This window comes from Solanum lycopersicum, chromosome 6 (genome assembly GCF_036512215.1).
Source record: "Solanum lycopersicum chromosome 6, SLM_r2.1".
In the NCBI taxonomy this organism is placed as follows: Eukaryota; Viridiplantae; Streptophyta; class Magnoliopsida; order Solanales; family Solanaceae; genus Solanum; species Solanum lycopersicum.
Genome location: NC_090805.1, coordinates 38,124,959 through 38,150,157, shown reverse-complemented (window position 1 = coordinate 38,150,157; position 25,199 = coordinate 38,124,959). Strand labels below are relative to the sequence as shown.

General features: G+C 36.1%; 4 protein-coding genes and 1 pseudogene across 6 annotated transcripts; 2 read left to right on the top strand and 3 right to left on the bottom strand.

Annotated features, from left to right (window-relative positions):
- The first annotated feature begins 48 nt into the window (after positions 1–48).
- On the top strand, positions 49–2,110 carry LOC101258071 (protein phosphatase 2C). Its single transcript, NM_001346969.1, has 3 exons — positions 49–1,009; positions 1,297–1,402; positions 1,537–2,110. The coding sequence occupies exons 1-3, from the start codon at positions 137–139 to the stop codon at positions 1,884–1,886; spliced, it is 1,329 nt and encodes a 442-aa protein (NP_001333898.1). The 5' UTR covers positions 49–136; the 3' UTR covers positions 1,887–2,110.
- A 400-nt stretch (positions 2,111–2,510) lies between these two features.
- LOC101257775 (pyruvate kinase superfamily protein) lies at positions 2,511–8,087 on the top strand. The gene is made up of 5 exons (NM_001346970.1): positions 2,511–2,678; positions 3,111–3,195; positions 3,433–3,860; positions 4,346–5,992; positions 7,737–8,087. The coding sequence occupies exons 2-5, from the start codon at positions 3,136–3,138 to the stop codon at positions 7,870–7,872; spliced, it is 2,271 nt and encodes a 756-aa protein (NP_001333899.1). The 5' UTR covers positions 2,511–2,678; positions 3,111–3,135; the 3' UTR covers positions 7,873–8,087.
- A 500-nt stretch (positions 8,088–8,587) lies between these two features.
- Positions 8,588–14,708, bottom strand: CNGC5 (cyclic nucleotide-gated ion channel 1-like). Of its 3 annotated transcripts, none has more exons than XM_004240905.4 (8): positions 13,860–14,708; positions 13,103–13,253; positions 12,128–12,680; positions 11,682–11,894; positions 11,095–11,378; positions 10,171–10,282; positions 9,634–9,870; positions 8,588–9,432 (listed from the first exon to the last, which is right to left on the bottom strand). In XM_004240905.4, the coding sequence occupies exons 2-8, from the start codon at positions 13,129–13,131 to the stop codon at positions 8,734–8,736; spliced, it is 2,127 nt and encodes a 708-aa protein (XP_004240953.1). In that variant the 5' UTR covers positions 13,132–13,253; positions 13,860–14,708; the 3' UTR covers positions 8,588–8,733. The 3 variants fall into 3 exon arrangements, with proteins under 3 accessions (XP_004240953.1, XP_069154791.1, NP_001291303.1); XM_069298690.1 differs by having other exon boundaries at positions 13,865–14,511; NM_001304374.1 differs by lacking the exon at positions 13,860–14,708 and having other exon boundaries at positions 8,734–9,432; positions 13,103–13,131.
- A 532-nt stretch (positions 14,709–15,240) lies between these two features.
- Positions 15,241–19,108, bottom strand: LOC101244380 (polypyrimidine tract-binding protein homolog 2-like; annotated as a pseudogene).
- Positions 18,568–24,846, bottom strand: LOC101257178 (dihydrofolate synthetase). Its single transcript, XM_004240904.5, has 11 exons — positions 24,466–24,846; positions 24,251–24,348; positions 23,860–24,010; positions 23,546–23,608; positions 23,163–23,324; positions 22,651–22,842; positions 22,440–22,539; positions 21,585–21,716; positions 21,304–21,435; positions 19,629–19,979; positions 18,568–19,079 (listed from the first exon to the last, which is right to left on the bottom strand). The coding sequence occupies exons 1-10, from the start codon at positions 24,739–24,741 to the stop codon at positions 19,639–19,641; spliced, it is 1,647 nt and encodes a 548-aa protein (XP_004240952.1). The 5' UTR covers positions 24,742–24,846; the 3' UTR covers positions 18,568–19,079; positions 19,629–19,638.
- Between the last annotated feature and the right edge of the window lie 353 nt (positions 24,847–25,199).

Genomic DNA, 25,199 nt, shown 5'->3' with positions numbered 1-25,199 from the left:
TATTCTACTTTATGAATAATATAATATTTAAATTAACAATACCATAGAGAGCACCTATACAAATAAGGTGCTATATATCCTCCCATCAGTCACCTACTGGCTGCAATGTGTTTGTCATATTCTCAGCCTTCAAACAATGACTAATGATAAATTTTACAGTGCATCGCCGGAAAATGTTTTCCGGCAAACCACATTGTCGGAATCAGGTGCAATGGAAGATTTTAATCTCAATGCAAAACAGCAAAAGTGCTCTCGCCTTAACGGTAGTCAGCAATTGAAGCGATTGTGCAGGACATTAATGCCTGACATCTCTAGCAGTACCGCCAATGTTGCCATAACCAACTACAAATGCTACAAAAAGAAACGGAATCAGAATATTGGAGTAACGAATGGTGTTGATGAGAAAAACAGAAATGGAGATGAATACAGAGAGGAAAAGGAGGTTGTAGTGTCTCTGTTATTCACTATGAGTACGACAACTTCTGATCATCCCGATCATCATCAGCAGCATTCAGGAAACGGTGTCGTTTTGACCAGAACTTCTAGTAATGTCGATGAAGCGAGCAAGGAAACAGAGGATTTACAATCCATTACGAGATATTCACATGGATCTATCTCTTTGATCGGTGGAAGAAGAGAAATGGAGGATGCTCTGTCAGTGAAGCTGAATTTATTGACGAATTATGATTTTTTCGGTGTTTATGATGGACATGGAGGGTCATGTGTAGCTCATGCCTGCCGTGACTTGTTGCACAAGTTACTGATGGACGTAGTTGTTGAAGAAGATGGGAAATTAGAAGACATAAATTGGGGGAAAGTGATGACGATGAGTTTCTGTAAGATGGATGAAGAGGTGAACAGGATTCATGGGGCGGAAGTGGCGACAATTGGATCAACAGCAGTCGTGGCGATTGTGGGGGAGGAAGAGGTAATAGTTGCCAATTGTGGAGATTCTAGAGCTGTGCTTTCACGAGGTGGAGTTGCATTAGCCTTGTCTAATGATCATAAGGTATTTAGAAAATTTGGAATCTTGCTTTTTAATACGGTTATAACAACTTAGATAGTAATTTTTATGTTCTTTGATCTTGTGATGTTAAAAACATTTAGAGTTACTATAAAAGCGTTGAGAAACATACTTCTTGAGCGAATTAAAAATTAAAGTAATACAAACAAATTGAATGGAAGAGATCAACTAAAACCTGAACTTTTGTCCGTCTATAGGTGCATTTATATGAAATGAATGGAGTAATGCTTTATTTGGTTGTTAATTTTGTAAACTGACGTTCCTGTACACAGCCGGACAGACCTGATGAACTTGAGAGAATTGAGAAATCAGGCGGGAAGGTCATCAATTGGAATGGGCATCGAGTGTTGGGAGTACTGGCTACTTCAAGATCCATAGGTACGTCCAGAATCAAAACAAAATTAAATGATCATGTATTCTAATATCTGTCTGTCTAGGACACAATAAAAACGAAGACGTAATTGATTTTCTTTCTTGATTATTCAATTTGACAAAAAGAGTTGATAATGCAGGGGATAACTACCTAAAACCGTATGTAATACCAGAGCCAGAAGTCACAGTGAGCAAAAGAAGTGATGGAGATGAGTTCTTAATACTTGCCAGTGATGGTCTGTGGGATGTTATTCCCAACGACGTTGCTTGTGATTTTACAAGGAGATGCTTAAATGGTCAGATTAGAAGGTGTAAAAATGGGATTGAGCCATCTCAAAATAAGGTCATGAAAGACAATGTTGCAGCAAAGGCAGCATCCTTACTCGCAGAATTAGCGATTTCACGGGGCAGTACAGATAACATAAGCATCATTATAGTTGAGTTGAAGAAATCTTTAGTCAGCGGAGATGGAAATAGTATTAATAGTTAACACTTCTCTTTTTTCCCTTTATAAGTTTCTTGCTTTGTGTCCATTATGGATTGTTTGTACTTTGTATAATAATGTACCTGGACATGAAGTCCTAAAGTCTATCAATTTCATGTTGCACTTACCCTTGAATTCTCTTTGTATATATATTCCAGTCTTTTAATTTCTTGTTCATGAACAAAAGCAAATATTTTCTTGCAAAGAAGCGCAGTGATCTGTGTTGACCAATACACTTACTTACAGGTTTTAGTTCATTTTTTCCAAGTTAATGGATGCACGTATACCCTTATTCAAATAAATGTGGGTGTAAAAAAGAAGAAGATAATGGTTGGTTTTGGGTAAAAAAAAGGATGTAGGTTTAGTTTTGTTTTCTTCTTAATTTAATTAGTGCTCCTATCATATTTGGTTTGGCCACGTATACAAAGTTGTATGTCAAAATTGGATATATTTTTGACCGATGGACTTTTTCTCGGTATATTCGAGAATTTTTTCAGTAATTATTTTTTGATATAGGTTTGCAAATTAGTGAAATTAAAATTTTAAAAAAAGACTTCCCAAATAATTCTTTGGTTGTTTTTGGTCAAAATAATTGGCCCTATTTATTTGTTTTTTGTAGTATGAAAATGTGAGAAGATAGATTAGTGGTACATGTTAATGCCGTATAGGAAATGATGATAGGCTGAAGAATCTTCATCTCCTACACTGAATCTGGCACGCGCCCTCCACACTCCTTATTACCCTTCTCTCTCCTTACTTTCCCATTCATTTTTCCAGTTATACCCAATCCTTTCTAAGGTAATTTCTTTCTGCAATTCTTTAATCTTTCTGTATCCTTTTCTACAAAGATTTCATTTGAAAGTGTTTTTGTTGCTTTTTCCTTTAACGTGTATGCGAACTTATGTGTTAAGACTTGGATCGAATCAAATAGAGTGTTGTTATCCTTTTTTTAGAATGCATCTATAGCAGCTGATTGGCTAACTATACAAGATATCTAATGAGTTCTAATTGAAAATGGTCACAAAATGATTTGGTGTTAACAAGGAGAGTTTCTAGTTGTGTTTACTTGTACAATTTGTGTGTGTAGATAGATGGCTTCAAATCATTTGCATTCATATGGAGTTATGGACCATTAAAACTTAGATATTGTGTTATTTGCTGGTTCCTCTATAGCAAAATCAATTGTTAAACATGACTTCAAGTCTGAAATGCTTTGCTTGTACTTTGCAGATTTTCAATTGTCCTCTGTCTCTAGATGTTGGGTGGTGTAGCTTCTGTTGCCATATTCACCAATCATTCTGCATTGTCAAATAATGTAAGTGATATCCTCTTTTGACAAGGATACTCATATAGCACAAATGTTTAGTTCAATTAAGTATCAGAAAATGAACTTGTGTTGGAGTTTGCGTATACCTTGTGCTAACCTCTGCTAGCTAAAGGTTATCACTCTCCTTTGGTATCTTTGACGCTATGCTTTTCACAGTCCCTAATTATTCGTTGCTATATCATAGTTTCACTCTTTTGTTACATTGTGGGACATTCCTTTCTGCAGGGATTTCAAGTTGCTTCATTCTTGGTTGTTAGCTCTTCCAACCTTTCCAGGAAGTACTCAATTCCACAACCTTTTTTCAAAATTCCTGGCTTTAGGGAACATATTGCCCATTATGTAGCCAGTAATAATGGAAACCTTGCCAGAAAGAACATTGTCTTTGCTATTCCAAATGAAAAGGATGATGCTGAAAAAGAAGGCTCAGATTACTATATTGATTATCCGGTCATCGTCGGTCAGAAAGAAGATGGGAGTTCTTGTGCACCAGAGATGGAAACAACTTTTTCCTTGTTGCCATGTGGTGAAGGTATACTTAGAAGTTATGAGATCAATGGTAAAGAAGACGGCCTACTTGCTAAGCTGATGGCGGTTCATTTGCATGTACTGGCAATGGAACAATGGAACGCTTCCAAACTTAAAATGTCCCACAAGTATGTTTTCTTCAATATTTTTCTTTTCTGCGAAGGTGATAAAATGTATGTACATTTATATTGCAACATGATAAAGTCCTGTTTATCCTCACTATTTTTCGTCTCTCAGACCGCCAAAGGAGAAATACCAGCAGATGAAGTTATGGTAAGACAAAGAAATAACAATGTAAATTGAAACGTGTAGAAAGGATGTGTCTAATGGGAGGGTTATTGTTATAAAAATGAGAACATTGCCAGCATGCAAAATTTAGCCAGTATAACACGGACAATCAATCTTGTCTTTTCCTTTTATCATTGAGGTTGTTTGGTTTCTTTAGGTACTTATTTATTATATCTTGAGTGTTTTAAAATAAACTTGAAGCATTACGCATAATGTGATTAAAGTACCTACTATATATTCAGCTTTTCCATCAGCAACACTACTGCTATTTTCTTCCTGCTTGATCATCTTTCCTGCAACTAACTTGTGGTTCCATGAATGACAGAAAATACTTGGTCAGTGCGACAAACCTGATTCATTATTTGGCCTTGAAAAGCGTCAACATAGAGCAGCTTAAAGAAGAACTTTCTTCCATTTGTTTCCTGAATTTAGACACAATAAATCAACATGTTCTAGCAAGTCTTTCTGCAGGCATCCGGCTGTTAGATAATGTAAAATATGATTCTTCAAGTCATAGTATCTCTTATAGTGAAGGAATCTCTTCAACAAAAAGTCTGGACAAACAAATGAAGGGGGAATTTTCTATCAATACACTAAGGAGGAGGGCATCCCATACTGCGGACCTGTTATTGGGCAGATTGCCAGAGAAGAGAAACACTCATATCATGGTAACAGTGGGTGAAGAAGCTATAGAAAGTGAAACATTAATAAAAGATCTTCTAAATGCTGGAACTACCATTGTTCGTATCAATTGTGCTCATGGAAGCCCTGAAACTTGGAGTGAGATTATCAGAAAGGTGAAAAGAAGCTCTCAAATTCTGGAAAAGCCTTGTCGAATTCTCATGGACTTAGCTGGGCCCAAGCTTCGAACTGGAAAACTGCAGCCTGGTCCATGTGTGTTGAAAATATCTCCCAAGAAGAATGCTTATGGGCAAGTGATATACCCTGCCCTAGTTTGGCTCTCAAGCCCAGGAGCTGGTTCTCCACCTGCCCATGTATCCCCTGATGCCATTCTACATGTGGATGGTGAAGAACTTCTTAGTAAGCTCGAGGTTGATGATGTTGTGACATTATTAGATGCTCGTGGAAAACAAAGGACACTTAAGATCATAAGCAGGCATCCTATTTTCTCAGGCGTCGGATATATGGCTGAGTGCAGTAAGGCTGCTTATGTCAAGTCAGGTGCAAAATTATATATCAAGGACAAGAGAAGGAAATCATCAGCTGGACATGTAGTAGATATTCCTCCTCTCAAGCAGTTTATCAAATTAAGGGTTGATGACTTGCTGAGTATATCACGAGATGGTCAAAATGAAGAAAACAATTTGACTTCTTCCACTGGTGTGCACAGGATAGCCTGCTCATCTGAATATGTTTTTGATTCAGTGAAGCCTGGGGAACCTATTGCTTTTGATGATGGGAAGATATGGGGTATCATTAAAGCAACTAGCACTTCGGAAATTCTTGTGTCAATCACCCATGCAGGTCCTAGGGGTAGTAAACTTGGATCAGAGAAGTCCATAAATATTCCGCGGAGCAATATTCGGTATGAAGGCCTCACTTCAAAAGACCTTATAGATCTTGACTTTGTGGCCAACCATGCAGACATAGTGGGTGTATCATTTGTCCGAGATGTCCGTGACATTCTACTGTTGCGCCAAGAACTTGAGAAGCGGAAAAGAAGGGACTTGGGGATTTCTTTAAAGATCGAGACGAAAGAAGGATTTGAGAAATTGCCGCTCTTACTACTGGAGGCAATGAAAATGCCAAATCCTTTAGGCATTATGATTGCCAGAGGAGATCTTGCTGTAGAGTGTGGATGGGAAAATATGGCATATATCCAGAAGGAGATAATCTCTGTCTGTGCAGCTGCTCATGTTCCTGTCATTTGGGCAACACAGGTCCTGGAGTCGCTCGTCAGGTCTGGAGTGCCTACTAGAGCTGAGCTTACTGATGTGGCAGAAGGAATGAGGTCAGTAATTTCGTTCCCAGTATGCGTTTGTGTCTATATCTGTGGGGGTGGGGGGGATTTTGATTTCTATCTTTCCTTTCGAGGTTTTAGGAATTGAGTAGGGAGTAGAGGAGGTTATAGTCTGTCTGCTTCTTTATTTCCGTGATATTTTGTTGCACTTCCCTGAGTAAGAACAAGGTTAAGAACTAACAGTGAGGAATATATTATTCATTAGTTTGTTTGTACCAAATGCTAAATATACTTAAATTACAATGTGTTGCAACTTCTAACATTAAAACATGACATAACTTATCAAGTCAAACACTTGAATGCTCTTTTTCTGGATCAGTTATTTCTGAAAAAACTGAAATTCTCTCAGCACACACGCATAAGTTTAACTAGTTTTGAGGTGTAGAAACGTGTTAATGCCTGGACATATCATTATACTTCTCATTTGTCAATAATGGATAAAGCTCTAAAGAAAACCAAGTACAAAGAGAACTGGATGATGTAACAAGGCGGCCCTTTTCCATTTGAGGAACCATGAATAATTTGACAATTAAAAGTTAATTGTCAAATTAATTGGACGTTGGAAATAATTATGGAGGTATTATGCCCAACTTTGTAAGAGTAACTCTTCCATTTCTGTTGAACTTGGTATTTGTTTGCTTTAACTGGTACTTGGAAGGACTGCCCATTTTAGTTTGTGGCATGAGGTATGGGACTGGCGTTGAGTAGGACTTACTAGCTCATATACAATCAAGAAGATATCTTTCCTTTAGATCAGTCAGAGTGGTATTTTTTACAAGGTAAAGATAGTTTCACTAAAAGCTAGTACCAAGAAGGTAACTGCGGAAGAGTATAAAAAAGGCATTACAATGACTGCATTACATCATGGAGTTCAAAGCTCAAAACGATGTTCCGTATTCTCTATCCTGTGTTTCCTGCACCACAAAACAGACGGCTGATGCAATTAGATTCCAGTACCGATGTTGTTTCTTCTCTTCAAAACATCTCTTATTTCTTTCCAGCCAAATATTCCACATGATACACTATGGGACATTCCTCCATATATGCTTCAACTGGTTCTGAATTCTCTCTCCCTGCCGACTTGGCATGATGCTCTTAACATCCTTTGGCATCACCCACTGCACACCAAAAACACACAGAAATTATGTCTAAACCTGCCAGGTTGGATCACAAGACAGCAGTAGATGATAGTAGTGGTGTTTCCTGCTTTTCTCAGATAAAAAACATCTGTTATACATTGAAGTACCCCTCCTCTGTATGGTGTCTTGTGTTAAACAAGCACTCTTGGCAGTCAACCACCTAAAACAAGAAACCTTTGGAGGGGCTTTATTTTCCGTGGTCAATCGACCTCCCAATTTCCAGCTTGCTCCTGTAACTTCATGTAACAACTAATTCTCTCAGAGAGTACACTTTTATCAGCGAACCAAATCATCCTAAACTTGCTGTTATCATCCAGTTTAATGGGCTTCAATAATTAAATAATTCATCCACCTCCCAATCATTTTAAATATCTTCTAAAAAGATGAACTTCATCCAGTGTTGGCAAAGAAATAAATCCCTTGTCTAACCATTTATCCTCAAACTATTCTTTCCCGCCTAACCCTTCCGAACAATCTCAAATACGTTCTGTTTTAAACTCGCATTAGAACTGTGCTAGTAACTCGACCTTTTCCCCCTTTTACCTGACAATTTTCTTTAACAGCACGACTATGTTTAATCTGTTTTTTTATTGCAGGACAAATTGTATCATGTTGAACAAGGGTAAATGCATTGTGGAAGCTGTATCTTTCTTACACAGAATATTGAGCAATCACTCCACGAAGTCAAATGCAGAATTTAAGCCTCTTGCTTTATCCAGCCACGACTTTTAGTTGGTTCGACCGTATGAGCAGCTGCTTATATGTTTACCCTACTCGTGTACATATTCTGCTTCACCATGACCGTTTCTTCTGCTATGTACATACATCAATGTTCAGTGAATCAACTAGTATTTCGCAACTGTATCGTTTTAACAGTAGAAGAACAATATGAGACCATGGTTCACATCTTAGAAGAGAATAAGATTCTAGGTGATCTCTTCCTATCAGCCTTAATTTTGATGGGCTACCATATGAGTTACTTGATACCTAGTGAAATAGTCTAGGCGCATGAAAGCTAGCTTAACATTGGCGTTATGCAAGAGAAACAACCACAACCAGTTGCTCATTTATGAAGAGACAAATCCATACCAATAAAGAATTTACAGATCTGGTGCACTCTGATGATCTGGGGCTCAAGTTAAATGGCTTATTCCAAGTCGTAGCATTGGTAACCCAGTTGAAGCCCGAGGACAGAAGCATTAGGCTGAAATCAAGTGTACTAGCACTAGCACAGTCACAATGGATGATAAAGGAGGGGATCGCAGTAAGTTGATGATAACGATCAACGTGAAATTAATCAATGTTAAGGAAATCTTACAACAGTGAATACATGCACAAGAATAAATTAGGTCATCTTGAGGTTGTGGTTTGACCTCAATTGGTTGGATTTGAGGTGTAGTCATTGTTATGGATTCTGTAAAAAATTGGTAAAAGAGTAGAATCATCATTTCTTTTGTACAAATACCATTGCTTTTATTCCAACAAGCCTTTAGGCATGAAGAAATCTCCTATAAGTGTATTATTATGCACAACAAACATGGCCAAAAATACAACTCAAAATCATTTATCGCACATTACATTGACTACTGGCAGTTACTTATCTTCAGCAGTGAAATCTGGCTCTGTTGGTTTCTGAAGCAGAATGGGTGATATCCTGTCTGGCACTCTTGCTTTATTTGCTTTATTTCGTCGCAGAGCGCGAAGTGCATTAGCAGCAAATCTTGATGCATAGATGGTAGCACCAAAACTTGGTGAACTGGAACCTTCCTTTGCTAATGCATCTTGCAATCTGCTTTCTTCTACACGAAGAGACTCTTCTACCTTCTTCCTGCAATAATTGCGCCATGCTGCTTGTAAAAAGCAAGCTGCCCAAGTTCTCCAATGACCTGAATAAAACCTGAAAGTATGGCGGAGCTGCTTACTGTGAAGTCTTCGAAACTGAGAGGCCACAAACTTTAAATCATCAGCCACTAAAGCAAATGCTTCAACTTCTGAGAGTGCTTGTGCAGTTCGGGTTGAGGTAGGTAAGTTAGTTGATGAATGAGGGTCAAGAGCCCAAGTAAGTAGCTCCTCTCCACAAAAATCACCAGCTTTTAGATACTCTGAGTTGAAAAAACCTGTCCTCCCTCCATTAGTGGTTACAGACTGTAGTTTGCCCCTCATTACAAACAGCATCTCATTAACTGGGTCACCTTCACGAACGATGTAGCTGTTCTCGGTGTAGAGAACTGGCTTGAGTCGGTCACATAGTGCATCCAAGAGTTGTTCATCCATTTTTTCAAACATTGGCACCTTAAAATATTCATGCATAATCAAAATCAGGAACTGATAAAGAGATCTTACACTATATTACTCTCGGAAAATCTCACTTGTGTATTAAGCAAAAGGTTCATCTTAGTTATGATGCCAACCATTAGAGAGAGGGATAAATCACATCTGTATTCGCAAAATAAGGGTGAAACACAGTCAAAGAGCAACAGTAACAAAACTTACTCTCATGAGTAAAGCTAAACAAAGATGGCGCTTTATATCTCTTCTGAGATCTTTGGGAAGGTTGTGAATCAGATTTTCTTCCTCAACACCCCTTGTTTCTTGCCACTTATATTGCTCATAGCGCCTAATTCGCTCTCTGAGGTTCTCAGGGAGTAACCGATGTGACATCCACTGTTCTGCATCTCGCCTTTTCACCCTCATCTCCTCTAGTCTCATTGTTGAGGACTGCAGACATGTCTATCACAAACAAGTACATAGCTTATTAGAGCCTGGGATTGTTTTACTCACATATGATGTAACAAAATTTTACAGCAAATAAGTTGATGTTTTAAGTGGACTAAATTAAACAGGTTGCAACATCACAGGGAAAGTAGGTGTCACACACCAGAATGAGAACTCTGCAATACAAGTTTTACTTTCTTGGTAGAATCTTTGATAGATTTTATTTTCATGGCTCGATCATATACTGTCAAGCGTGGCAACGCCACTTAAGAACTTCCAGAACAGTGAATATAAAAATGAAAGCCACAATGCTACCTGCATATTTCCAATGAGAAAGGCAAATAGCACCAGGCCGGAGATGGAAATGAAAACTGCAAAGCAAATTTCCCATACGTAGGTACTTGTTTGGAGATTTTGACCAAGGGAACTGCAACATGAAGGATCAAAGTTAGGTTAGAAAAACTAGAGACAGAAAACTCAAACAAAACGTTTTAAGACACAACTCGGAATTCTAACAGGAGTTCACAGGTGCATGCCTAGACTATCTATAGCGTACAAGGTATTTGTTACCTCCCACCAGAACAGCTTACATGCTTGGCTAGATGAGAAGAAGTCACCTAGTATTTTTTGTCTATGTTGGAATAAGAGTCGTTGGTGCTCTTATTTGTTTAATGTTGTAAACATTTCTATAAAATTATTTGTTGATTTGGCCCAATTCCCTTTTTTAACCCAATTTCTTTGAGAGGAAAGAATTCATCAGTTTCCTACGCTTAAAAATTAGATTCAAGCAGGAAAACCGAACCAAAATTATCAACGGACATGACGTAATGATAACCTAAATTCTTTCACTAGCTAACTCCAAAAAAACACAATGAATTAGGTTACACTTGACATGACGCATTGCAAAGCTAAGTAATAGATAACAGTATACTCTTGCAAACTGTTTGAGCAATTAGATGAGATGGTCACAAATTTCAAACATTATAAAATCAATAAAAAAACCAGTGTTCCAGCATCTCTAAGTCTGTGCTCAAGCTATGCATACCATATGTAAGACACAAGCTATTCTAAAATTGAGTTTCTATCCGTTCCTTCTTGATCTTTAAAAAGATGGTTAATGACCACTACATATACATGCAAATGTGGTTAAGCAGAATGACACTTTTTATAAAGATCTAATAAACATTCTTTTGAATATGCAAAAAAAAAAAAAAGAATAAGCACAGAGTGCAAGCATACCTTAAGTTCTGTAAACCCCACCAGAAACAATAAAAGAACTTCTGTGGAAAATTCATAGATCCTACAACATCTGATTGGAGAGCGTCAAGGAACATCCCAAAATCAAAGAGCGTTGTGTTTGGTGTCTCTATAGGGCAGGAAATATTCAGCAACGTTTTAAATCCTGTATGATTATCATCACAATACAACGAGGCATGACGACAGGCAGAGGAATTTGCACAAGCTTGTTTCCAGCAAGTAGTTTCACGTTCTATAGAAAACAGATACCAAAAGGCTCCAAGTACCTAAAGAGCAGAAAGTCATTCAAATCTCAGTCTAATGAGTCCACAGAAGTATAGAATAGAGAATGATGTAACTATTTCAGCATACTAGTGATATCTGCTGGTATAGCATAAGCTTGTATGCCAGGAAAAACTTTAATATGGCTGAAAATCTACAAATTTTATTTCTAGGATACCAATTGGTCAATTTTAAATGACGCCTTTCAAATAGAATCATCCATAGGTAACTTCGGGTAGCACAAAATTGAAGAAAAGAGTATGTAGCATATCCATCAGAATGGTAACTCTAGCTTGTTGCAAACTTACGTGGCTGGCAAGCATATAAAGGAATAGATTGAAAGCAGCTCCAGCCCATGCTGTTTCAGTGAGTATGCCAGATGTTCTTGTGACTTCCTTATATAAAGGATAAACTCGAAGGACCCTTGGAATATATTGGAAAAAGACAACAGACTTCAGCAAATTCTTGGTATTCAGGGATCTTGCACCCCGCAACTTAGGGATTATAATTAAAATTACAACCTGAAAATACATAGAAGGATAAGAGTAAACAACTGAACATACACTTCTATTTACAAATAGGAAGTAGGTAAAAGCCAAAATGCAATGCAAGAATGCTCCATATCATGTAAATCTAATATCCGTGATTGAACAAGAATAATCTTCTCACAAGATCTACCAACCATGTGTTATTGCAATGGAATAAGACTTTATTCAATCAAACAAAGAAACAATTTGAGGGAAGTAAGTTGCACCTGTGGTAGTGGTAGAACTGCGAGAATATCAATCAAGAAGTACGTGGACAAGTATCTCTTTGCTATCTCCCAAGCATCTTCAACTAAAACGCCTCTTCCAAATACACGTGAAGAAGGAGCAATAAAACCAGTTCGAAATTGAAGGGCAATATGAAGAAAGTAAAATATATCAGTAAAAGAACGCAAAACACTAGCTGTAACCTCCAATGTTCTGTCTATCCCCAGGCATTTGTTGTCATTATCAATCAATGGAATGTAAAGGAACAAAGGATCCAAGGAGATGGCAATTACACAAGATAATACAAATATTTTGTTCCACTTCTGAAGAAAAGGTCCTTGAGGATCAAGTATGTTCTTGTTGGATCCCAAGCTTTCTTCCACAAAACCACTTAAACTGGATTTTACGGCTTGAATTATGCTTTTGGCCTTCCATTTACCAGGTTCCAAGCCTTTATGTAATTCGTTGGAAGCTATTACAACTTTAGTTCGGTGCACTCCATCCTTATCATGAAAATTTCCTTCAGAGTTTTTCTCTGATTTCCAACCGTGAAATCTGCAAGGCAGCCAATTTGAGTACTAGGAAAACAAGTTGGCAGTATGTCAGCAAATTAGTACACACAGTTATACAAAATCTATGCTTATACTTGAAAAAACTATTCAGATTAACTTGGTTGATCATTTTCATAAATATCAAAGTTACCAATAAAGTAACAAAACATGAATGTGCTTGAACTTTCCTATTAATTTTCTCTTGTCTTCCAATTTCATATAGAGAAGGCCATCCAGGCTTTCAATTTTTTCCCTTCAGGTCCAGAATTAGTTTACTTTCCACTCATGATTCTCTTTAATCGCAGTTAGTTTTATTTACTCCTCTATTCCCATAGCATACATCAAACAGAAACTACTTAAAAGGTGTAACCTGGATTGAGAAAGTAAAAAAAAACTGGGGCTTCCTGAGGTTCTCAGAAATCTGACCTCGAGAACTCCTCTTGTCGGTGATTCATAACTTGAGCCAATGCATCAATGTGCTCAATACAGAAAGTCAACTTCCAAAATCATTCTAGAGGCAACAAGTTTTTTGGTGAAAACTGTCTCGAGTAGCTCAGCCGAGAACTAATACCATTCCCTGAGATTTTAGTATAGCTCATCAGGTTAGTATTCTATATCTTGATTCAAGTATAACTACAAACAGCCACAAAAAATTTCCTTTTGAAGACAGCTAAACAGACAGGAATTGAATGTTTTCAACAAAGTCAAAGATTGTTAAAATGTGTAAAACTTTTGTCACAAGAGTTAAACAAACCAACTTGTTCTTTTCATGAAAGGAGTCCATAAGTAATTAAACAATACACCGACAAACATGACTTCTATATAGATAAAAATAGTTGGATGCATTGAATCCTCTAGAATATTCAACAAAGTGTATTGGAGACAGAGACAAAAAAATTGGCAAATTTCTATATCAGAGTACTTACTGCAACCAAAAAAAAAAAAGATAAAAAATTGCAACACCTTGATCAGCTATAAAATTCAAAAACATCAAACAGTTGCTAATTTTCGAAGTTGTAACATAAAACCATAGTTGCAATCATAAATTTTTTGCAGGAAGATAAATATGAATCATGAGAATTTGTTTAAACGGATACATCGTTATAATAACCAATATACAATCCGAAATCAATTAGAGTCGACTATATAGGTTAAAATTTAGAAATTTCAAATATCAACTTACCTAACCTCTTTGGAAAAAACTCAAAGTGGGGCAGATTTGATTTTAGATCGTCGCACATCGATCCAAAAGCAGAATGGAATGGTAATGTTCAGTTATTCACCTGGGAAAAGGACAATATCTGTGTGTAGTGGGAGTGAAGAGAATTGCAACTCATGAAAGCCAAAAAAAAAGAAGTGGTATTATATGAATCAAGTAATAATAAGTTTAGAGAAGAAGAAGAAGAAGATTTGGAGGTTTTTTCACCCAGATTTCCTTTGTGGGAAGTGGAAGATCCATAACAGAGTGTCTTTTGTGGGTCCTACTTATTAGCTTTACCGGGACCCACTTTTCTAACCGGCCGGTGACTGTCAGCTGTCTCTTCAAAATCATACAGCACGCCGGCGCTTGCTTCGATTCTTCCTAGTTTCTTCTTTCTATTCAACTTCTAATTTCAAATGATAAATTGTATGTTTGTGTAACAATGAATTTAATGATACGATATAATTAAATTTAAGGGACTAAAAGATATCACTCAACGCAAAGACAATTTGCACAAGTTCACAAAAAATCAAGGCATTTGACCTGTTTGACTTGCACAGTAAGTTTGATTTGCTCCCCCGTGAGCCAAATCACCGACGTGTGTGGGTGTTTATTATCATAAATAAATAAATGTAGTAGTTGTAAAGACATTGGTTGAGTTAAATTGTGTATTCATCCTATTCGTAGCATAGTCAACGTAGTTAGTTGGGTAAACCATTTTGTTGTTCATCACGACACCTCATCCTCATGATTCCTGAGTTTCACAAAATATAGTTTTTTTGCACTATTTTTACCATTTATTTATGTCAACTAACTACGACTTTGAGGCAGAATTGATACTACTAATTTGTTGTGATTATAAAGACACAATTTTCATCAAAGATGACCCTTTCTTTAGGGACAGTTGTTAATTAATGCTTGTTTATGCCAAAATATAATGGCAAATTTTATAATCGTATAAATTAGCCAACACAAAACCATGAAAACTAGTATTCCTCCTACCCTAATTACTTATCTATTTTTTTCTTTTATAAGTATCCTTGATTACTTATTTATTTTCACAAATTAAAAAAGGATAAATTTTTTTACTTATTATACCTTTAATTAATTAATTTGAAAAAAGATAAAACTTTTTGAAAAATTTAACGCATTTTATAACTAATTGAGGTAAAATGATACTCAATTTATCAATAATTATTTTTTAAATAGTTGTATCAGTATATATATATATATCTCAAAACACGCCATGATAAAAATGCTATGACAATATAATATAATTCATATTTAGCACCAATCAAAAGGCAATGAAGTATGATTGGTCCTATAGGTCAATGAAGACACCCAAAGAGAAGGGAATAAGGAATGAGACAGATAACAAGAACTAAGATATGCAATCTGGACAAAAATATTAGTAAACATTTTGGCTTAGATCTTGCTGCAATAAAAGGTAATCCTGGTCTAGAAATTTGGGGTTGTCACTAGTGCTATTGTGGATGATAAGGAGGCATTCCACCGGAATGCGGTAGGCCGTTCTGTCCATGCATTGGCATCATCTCATGACCCATTTGAGGAGGTCCACTTGCTGGCATAGAGTAATGGTGATTGTGCTTCTGCATTGGCATTTGTGGAGGTGCAGAACCAACAGGTGAGTTCCAGCCTGCTGCTGAATGCTGAGGTGCACCAAAACCTTGAGTGGCTGGGGCATATTGTGTAGGCCCATTGTATGGATGAACAACTGGACCTCCTACCGGAGGTGGTTGCTGCCCCATGACTGAGGGTTGAGAGTTCATCATAGGGACATTCGGGATTGTATAATCTCTGCTGCGATCATTATTCACCTAGCGTTAGACCAGAAAGCATGCAATTTAGTGGACGACTCTTTCAAAATAGGGGAAAAACATCAAGTGAGGAGATGGCTGACGCTAAACTCTGCAGTGGCTCCTATAAACTACTCCTAGGATCTCTAGCAAATAAATCTCTATGATCCTTTTTACCTTCATACTGAGATCAGTGTGGCAAGAGTAGGAGATATGAAGCTTACAAAATCCTCCTTCATATATGGAATGTCATTCTAAAGCTTCCTTTGCAACAACGGCTGTCTGCACATCTACAAACACATCACATTTATTGCTTACTTTAACATACAAGCACTCCTAATACTGGGTAACTTGATCAGTTCCAGTAATGCAAAACCAGTACAAGGGGGACTAATTGTTAGGAAGGTAACAATCCACAGTTAAGGTCAGATACAAGTACAATAATCACTAAAGCTTCTCCAGTCAATATATCTATACCTAAAACAAAGGACAACTTCATTGCTGAATTCGATATGAAATAAAGCTGAGAACCATCATTGGCCTCTTTGCTAGAAATACTTTTGAACCAACAACAAAACAAGCAACAAATGACTTTTTAGCGGAAAAACACACTTCTGAAAAAGGGAAGGAAATTTTCATCTCACCTGGATATTGTATCAGAGCCTGAACCCCACCATTCTTATCAAACATTGCAATCTTTAGCACAGGGCCGAAAGCCTGAACCCCATGCATTAAAACAGATAAATCAATGAATAACTCGGGATTAAGGTCACAACATACTGTCCACTCAGATCAGTATGTGCAGAATATGTTATTTTGAGGGAGCAAGGTCCCAGTTCTGGAATCAAATACCTAACACAGAACAGAATGACAATATAGGTCAATCACCGTGAATGGCTATTCTGTCTCACACTAAGTAGGACTGAGATTGAACAACTGATGATGGGTATAAAGACATAGCAGTATTTATTTTTTTTTGCTTTACAACACATCTTTGTGGGATGTAAGTTTCCATTCATCATTTTTTGAATAATGAATTTTTTGGTGTGAATATATAGTTACCCTTGTCTCAGAAAGGAAAAGAAAAGGAAGTGTTTCGGAATAGCTATCTAATAGCAAGTCTAAGAAAAAGTCTCTTCTGGACAAGCACCTTTAAACTGGGATCAGCAAATATTTCTTAAACTAGAAGTTGCAAAATCACCATTCGTGACTTGCGAATAGGTTCAGTAGCACATTTTAGCAGTAAACAGGCCACATTGCTTAATTACAACGAACCTGAGGAGCATTAAATGTGAATATATAATGAGATATGGAATGGTCAAGGAACATGCGTGTACCCCTTTGATAGATTCTTAGAAAAGTTCTTCAAAGATGTTATGTGCACAGTAAATGATCCATAATAGCTGGGCTACTCCCCAATCTGAAATATAAATCCACAATCACCTGGGAAGAATGCTTCTTCCATCAAGGGCATCCTTTGCAGAAGTGGCAGTTTCTGCATCAGAAAATTACACTAGAGCCTGAAAAGGTTCCAAGGGAGAGTGGTGGATTTATCAGCTGAATCAATGGTCAGTAACATTACAAAACCAAATCCAACTTCAGTAACATACTGACCTGGAATCCAGCAGTTTTCTCAAATGTCGTAATCTTATGGACAAATCCAAAAGCTGACAACACCTGGAAAAAAATTAGATTATAAGTAGAAAAAAACAATTGAAGGAAAAATCAAGATACAAATCTGAAAACATCTTAAATGTTATGATGCAAAGGATAGTTTGCACAAATGTTTAAGGTACAACTATTTGAAAAAGTTGCAACCCTTCGACACCTTTCATAAAAATCACATCTTTTGATATAGTTGCAACTCTTTATAAAAGTTATAATTTTTCATTAAAGTCGCAACTCTTCATGAAAGTCGTAACTCTTTAATGAACTTTTTATAAAAGTTACAATTTTTCATCAAAGGGGAAGACTAGTTTTGAAAATAAATAAGTTTAAAAGGAAATTCTGGTTTTTGGTGGCGCCACATAGGCGGGCGTAAGATTTTCTTTTATATATATATATATATGATATGATTTTATTTTTTTATAAATCATATTTAAAATACAAGATATTAAAATACATTAGGATGTCACATTTATAAATGACATATCTTCATGTTTCATAAATAAATATTCATGATGACATATTATTTCAAATTTTCAAATACACATAATTTTACAAAAGACTAACTAGTTCAATAAATTAACAATAACAGTAACTAACTATTGATAAAAATCCTTCCACATGGTACATACTATCTCTTCACGTTGATTATGAGTTTTTTTTTTCATAATTTAAATTTATGAGTTTTTTTTAAACATTAATTTTTATATTTCAAAAAAAAAACAAATTTAGAATTGCAAATCCTATTTTCTGAAATGTTTGTTTGAGACTATGATTTGAAGTTGAAATTGAGATAATTCATGCAGATTATATAACCAAAGGTTGATTTAAAAAATCAAGCTCCCAAATCTTGATTATAACCCAAAGTAAATTTGCACGGATCATCACCGACTCAATTATAATTCAGCTCATTTTGTTTATTCAATTTCAATTTAATCCGCCAATTAATTATAATTTTTTTTTTTAAAAAAAAACACTGTTTTAGCTGTACTCTATTTCCTTTTAACTTGTACTGCAGTCCCCTAACAACTTGTTTAGATGGTTGTACCTTTTGATTAATACGATATATTTGAATAAATTTTATCAATTCTCATTGTTAGATAAAAAGTTGGATACAAGGTAAAAGATTTATAAATAAATTAGAATAAACGATAAAATGAAATTGTTAAATAATTTCTTTTAAAAGATAAAATGATAAGAAAAATAAATAAACAACGAAGTCATCACACCAAATCAATTATAATGAACTTTTCGTCGTCACATAAAAATGAATTTAACAACACAATAATACAATAAAAACAAACATTAAAGTAAAACAGGCAACAACCATCCAAGCAAGACTACACAACAAACTTTTCTTCAACTTAAAGCGTTTGCACTAAATAAACTGTGTCTGATACTAGTAAAAATAGCCGTAGCAAATAGTTGCTAGGAATGCATGCTACTGTAGCTGATGAATTTGAACTGAGATCATATTAGCAATGGAAATTAGGTAGGGCTAAGTTGACGTTAGCTTTAGACTTCTGCAGGTTAGCTCCGATTTTGTCACAAGGTAAATGCATGTCCCCTAAAACAGTATGGCAAACCTGTTCCACTGATCCTAAGTTGCATAAAGTTCCCTAATACCTTATAAGAGTGTGAGAAGAGAAGTATGCTTTTCTTCCTGCTCCAAAAGCCAGAGAGATCCATGTAATAAGTTAAATTGGCGTCAACAACTGGGCTGCAAGGAGATGCATATTCAAAAACCATGTGTCATTATCGTAAAAAATTGTTCATTCATAGGACCAAATTGAGAGCCAAGAAATCATCCAGTCATCCACAGTTCAGCTATTCAACTTTTGCACGAACAATTTCAGGACTCTGAACCTCCTAAGTTCAGTTTAGAACTCAACTCATCAAAGGGCTCTGGTAAGACCTTAAACATATAGTCCGTCTGTAGAACTAGCTGACAATATACCAAGATAATGCCATTTTATAGTAGCAAGCATGTAAACTGGGAAATTCTTTGTGTATAGAAAGAACAAGCATTGCTATAATCATAAGTACTGAAGATATGTGCGTGCATGTTAGAAGGAGAAATGATCATTCTTTTTACAAGTAATTCAACAATTAAAAGACCTTAATAGAGTATAATCGATACAGAAAATGCATCTGATCTCGACCCTAGCTCATTTGACATTTGACAATTAGTTGATAACTTCATTCCCCTTAATAAGTAATTCTGTATCAAATGTTTTCTAAATAGTAACCAAAATGGAAGTTCTCTTACCAAATAGGAGTCAGCTGTGCAAGTAACCTAAAACAGCGGAAACAAGATGCAAAGAACCAGTGACTACTACAATTCCAGGTTGTTCTCCAGTTCTTTCATTGAGGATCTTAACACCAGCCCTTATACAAGCCAATAGTGATCCCTCCGCAAGTAAAATGCCTTGAGATTTCACTATCCCTGCAGCTTGAAGAGATTGATCCTCACTTTCTGCAACTTTGAGGTCAAGAACCTTCATATTCATCTCTCTGGAAGCATTGACCCAAGCACATTTCAATAAAGATGCTGAAGCCATTCTTGATTTAGCACCAGCGATGTCAACTTCTGTAGAAAATACAGCATCCAAATCCCCAACTTCCAAAAGAATGATTGTCTTAGTGGAGTCATTTATAATACAACAATCAAATATCAAAAAACATGTGAAATGCAAGTATAATGTTAGAGACAAACACTAATGTTAGAAAGCTGATGATTCACATTTCATTTAGAACTCACCTTGTTTGTATTAATAACTAAAAACATGTAAATGGCCAGAAGAGAGTGAACAACGTTACATATTTGGAAAAGTTTGCTACTTTTAGTACTCTCTAAGTCTCAATATGGAGTTATAACTCTACGTAAAACATAACAAAATCATCTGGAGTAGTCTTGCTTGGATGGTTGGTAACTATTTGAAGTTTATGTAGGACATAACAAAATCATCTTTGACAAACTTCTCTCATATATTCTTGTGTCTGCCACTTGAACCCTTTATCATACATCATCATTTCTAATACTGTTCAGTCTTTATGACCACACAATCATCTTTAGTATCCACATTTTAATGACATTCATTTTACGTATATTTAGGTTTAATCATTGTAAACATTCTTGCTGTCGCAGGACTCATTCATTTCATACATCCAAAATTTATTTACCCCATCCCTTTTTAGCACCTCCAATTATCATATCGTCATACCGAAATTTGGTGCATATGAGGTCTATGTGGCACATAACAAAACCATCTCAGGCAACCTACTCTTAAAATCCTCTAAGTGATTCATTTGAACCCTCTATCGGATGCTACCATTTCTAATCTTCTTCAGTCTTGACTCATCTTGAATGAAGGCAAATCTAACTTTTAACATCTGCATTCCATAAACATATATCTTGTGGATACATTAGGTTTGGAGACCCAACCATTCATAGCCATATGACATCCTTGTCTCGTGATAGTTTCAAGTATCTGTTTATCACATAACATTCTCGTAAGACTCCTCTGTTTAAGTCATTATTTTTAAACTCTATTTTTGGCATTCATCTATCATGCCATTCTACTTAAAGATGAAGTCCAGATGTCCATATTGTATTTATTGGCCATCACAATTCTGTCTAATCATGCTCCACCTTCATTCTTCTTATAGGGTTTAAACTTGCAGTATATCATGTCTTACTTCTATTGTCCTAAGACATTGCTCTCTAGTGTACTTCTCTATAGTTTCAAGTTTTCATTGAGCCTCCAAAGAGTAAAAGTTTTAGGACGAGTATTTAGTTGCTAAGTAACAGAAGCAAACACGCAAAGGGGGTCAAATTGACAACAAAACTATTCCACAATCTTTAGGTTACAGCTTAGCAATAATTGAAAAATTAATTGTGTAAATGATCTAAGAACTCATCAACTAAAAAAGTTTGGTCAAACCTGAAAGTAACTCGCTTGCAAAACCTAGATGATCCTTGTCATTCGCCATAGCAACCACAAGAACCATTTTTGCCTTCGGAAATGTCATCTGCAACGTTTTTGCCAAAGCCCTGGCAGATTCCTTCGTATGTGCTGAAAATGTTTATCGTTATCATACTATCCACTTACAAAAAGACTGACAATTACAACTCTTGAAAACAGATGTAAAACACTGTTTTATCCATGGCTATGTAAAACATACATAGACACATGCACTAACAATAAGAACATCAAGATTCAACCTCCATCAAGTAGTACAGTTGCTCCAGATACTCCAAGTAACTTAGCTTCTTCTGAAGACAATATTTGGGTTCTGCCTTGCAAAAATGCACTCTCCAGACCAGCACGAATAGCCCCACTGGACAAACTCCATCCTGGTATTTAGACACATTACAAGAATGAAGTTAAGAAAGAAAGTTGATGGCTGATCACATTATACAAGCAATGTATCAAAATAATTCAAGCAAGTACCTCACATTGTCAATGTAAACTTTGTAGTTAAAATAACTTATATCCATTATCAGAAGACATTACAATCTGCTTCTTAAGAAGCTTTAAGATTAACTCCACGTCTATCCTTATCCAAAACTACTAGCGTCAATCAGGAGAAATCATCCCAATCAGAAATTAACCCACAACTGAAAAGAGGAAATACCAAATTAATGGGTTCCATTTCACAGAGCAAACTGCCCAATGATTCATGCAATTTTAGTGTCCTGAACCCTGTAAAAGTATGTCAAATCTGTAGCGCATATCAACTACAAGGTTGAATACCTATCAAAAAGAATAATACAAGGCTATATAATCCCCATAATTCATTAGCTAATCCGTACTGTTAGACAAACATCGTAACTAAACTGGCAACAAAGCTGTATCTACTTTTCCTTGTGAGTAGGCACACAGATACAGGTTTCAGGAAGTGACATTAGAAAGCCAATCCATAGCATATACTAACTGAGCACCTAACCCAACTCCGTTAATGTTTCTAATGACAAGAAAACAAGGTTATACGATTTGAATTCCCATCATAGTCGAAGATTTATTAGCTTGCAAGAACTATTTTTGAAGTAAGAACAAAGAAAAATTTGAGTCCTTACCTTGCTTATTAAGGCATAATGCTGCACATGTAGCAGTTACAGCGTTCTGAAGTTGGTGAGCTCCAAGCATGCGTAACTTCACACCTAGAAGTTCAATAGACTGCACTATTTATGAAAAAGAAATTAATAGCTTGTTATGTACTAGAAATTGAACAAGTTTCAAAAAGTCCAATGTGTCATTTATGAACCATAAATGAAGATTAGTTTATACCAGATCATAGTCCTTCTCAATCTGGAGCACTATATCACATAATTGGCGTGGTATGCCACTCACTTCACAGAAGCCTCTCAAAGCACTTCGATTTCCAGGATCAGATGCTGATACCACTGGTGAAGACATAGAAGATGCTTTCCTACGAAGAATGCACTCAATAGATGGAACGAATGGACCTCCTATAACTAGCTGAAATATTGAATCATTTGAAGCAAGTCAATCTAATAGAAAATAAAATTATTAATAATCATTTTTAACATAACATGCTACACAGACAACATTAAGACGTTAATCATCTTTACTATCTCATCAAAGTTTGAGGTTAGAACTAGCAGACTAGTACAAAAATAGATACAACCAATGTAGGGCATGAGCTGTTTGCCCACTGTGTGAAATCACACATGTCTAGAAAACCCTAAACAGAAAACATCAGATCAAAACACAATTTCAAGAAGAAATATTCATCTTCGAATATATCCAACGGATAGGTGAAGGAAAGACCACCTAACTGGACGCCCATTTTTAACTATTCCTGATTTTGCCACCGCTATACTTTCCAAAGAGCCCCCAAGTGCATCCAGATGTTCCTCGCCAACAGTGGTTATGATTGATATAGCAAGATCAGAACCCGAAATAACATTAGTGGCATCTCGTGCTCCACCCAATCCAGCCTATATGGTAGGAAGAAAATACAAAATGTTAATGTGAGCACGAGTGGAAAGAAAATCTTGATTTTGGAGGAAAAGGAAAAGAAAAAGAAGAAGGGAGACCAAACACCTAATATAGTCTAAAAGATTATGTTTAAACACCAACTGCGGTGGAAAGAACAAATGAACTGGGGAAAAAAGAGTATAGCTATTGTAGAGAAAAGAGTCAAGTTAATGTGTTTAACCTCCACAACTGCAATTTCAGTATTTTCTTCAGCAAATAGGCTGAACGCAACAGCAGTAAAAACCTGACATTTTAAGAAAAAGAAGAAACAAATTAGACAAGACCATATACAGAAGCAGACCAAAAATGAGAACTAAAGAGTACTTTGGAGAAAGCACATTCTTGGAAGTATAGAAATCAAAGCCAGAAACGGAAACTGTTAAAGATAATTCCAGGGGAGGAAAGCATCAAGGAGTTTTCACTGATGAGTGATGATTCATCGCAAACCATCTTTCAATAAGTTATGCATTGCTAGCTAAAAGAAAGGAAAAGAACCTCAAAATGACTGAGATATCCATTCTCAAGTTTCACTGCCCTCTCAATAACCTCCCTCCTTGTGTTGAAATGATGATTCAATACCTTGGCTGATACTGGCTCACCCCATTTTCCCAAGGTTATGCGTTCCCTGATAGTCTGTATATGTGGACTGCTCATATGCAGGAAATCAACTAGTCATACAAACTACATCGATTGTACCAAAGCGCTCAGCTATAAATAAGTACTAACAACTTAAGTTGCTCAAACTCTCCAAAATTGTTGTCGCACCCCTGTAATATCCTCCAAAAATGCATACTTTTGGAGGACCCAATAAGTACCCGTCTACATTTTTGAAGAGTTCGAGCAACACAGCTTAAAAATGTTACTGATAAAACATCTTTAACAATACCTAGTATAGCAACCAACAGAATAACCTTCTGCCCGCAGTATACTTGAGAGAAATGCAGCTGTTGATCCTTTTCCTTTTGTTCCAGCAATATGAACAGTCTACAATAATTTCACTTTAGAACCAAGGAGTGAACTACAACAATGTGATGCAGAATTAGCCGGAAACTTAACAGAGACTACAATTGAACTGAATAAAATGGAGAAATGAAATCTGACCTTAAACCTAGATTGGGGATTACCCAGAAGTTCCATCAATCGTCTCATTCTTCCTAAATCAAAACCATCTTCGGAATCTGTTCCTGCGCCTTTGGGAACCCCTGCCTTCTCGAAGTTCTTGAGACTGTCCAAAAACTCCATCATTTCGTCTAATTCTGGATCCTCTCGTAAAGTGGAGAAGGCATGACGGGTATTGTGGACAAGTCCAGCAACTGAGCAGAGCATATTTCTCTGAATTGAACGAGTGAATCGACAGAGAATGCTAATATTTTTCATTTTTTGTTCTTCACACTACAGAGCAGAAACCATTGCTTCTTAATCGGCCATTTCTGTTCCTTTCATATATTGGAGCATGTCAATTTTGCTCATTCAAATATCACCCAACTAATAAATTTTGATTTAAATATAATACTATTTTTATTTTTTTTTAAAAATCGAGATTTTTACTGGTTTTAATTTATTTTTTTTGAAAAAAAAAAACGAGTTAAGTTGGTTTTATTTTATTTTAAAAAAAAGATAAAAATAATTTTGAGATATTTTTAAAACCTTTCTTTTTCTTTTTTTGTTAAAGAGTGTCCTCCAAATGCATAAAAAAATAGTTTTCAATGAAAACGGTGTTTGTTTGCCATTCTTCAATTTAGACATATTCGTTATATAGGTTCCTTGTTATTTGAATGGTTTTCGTATCCTAATTTTCGATTCAGGATTTAAAGTTTTGGTTATGTTCTTGTCAT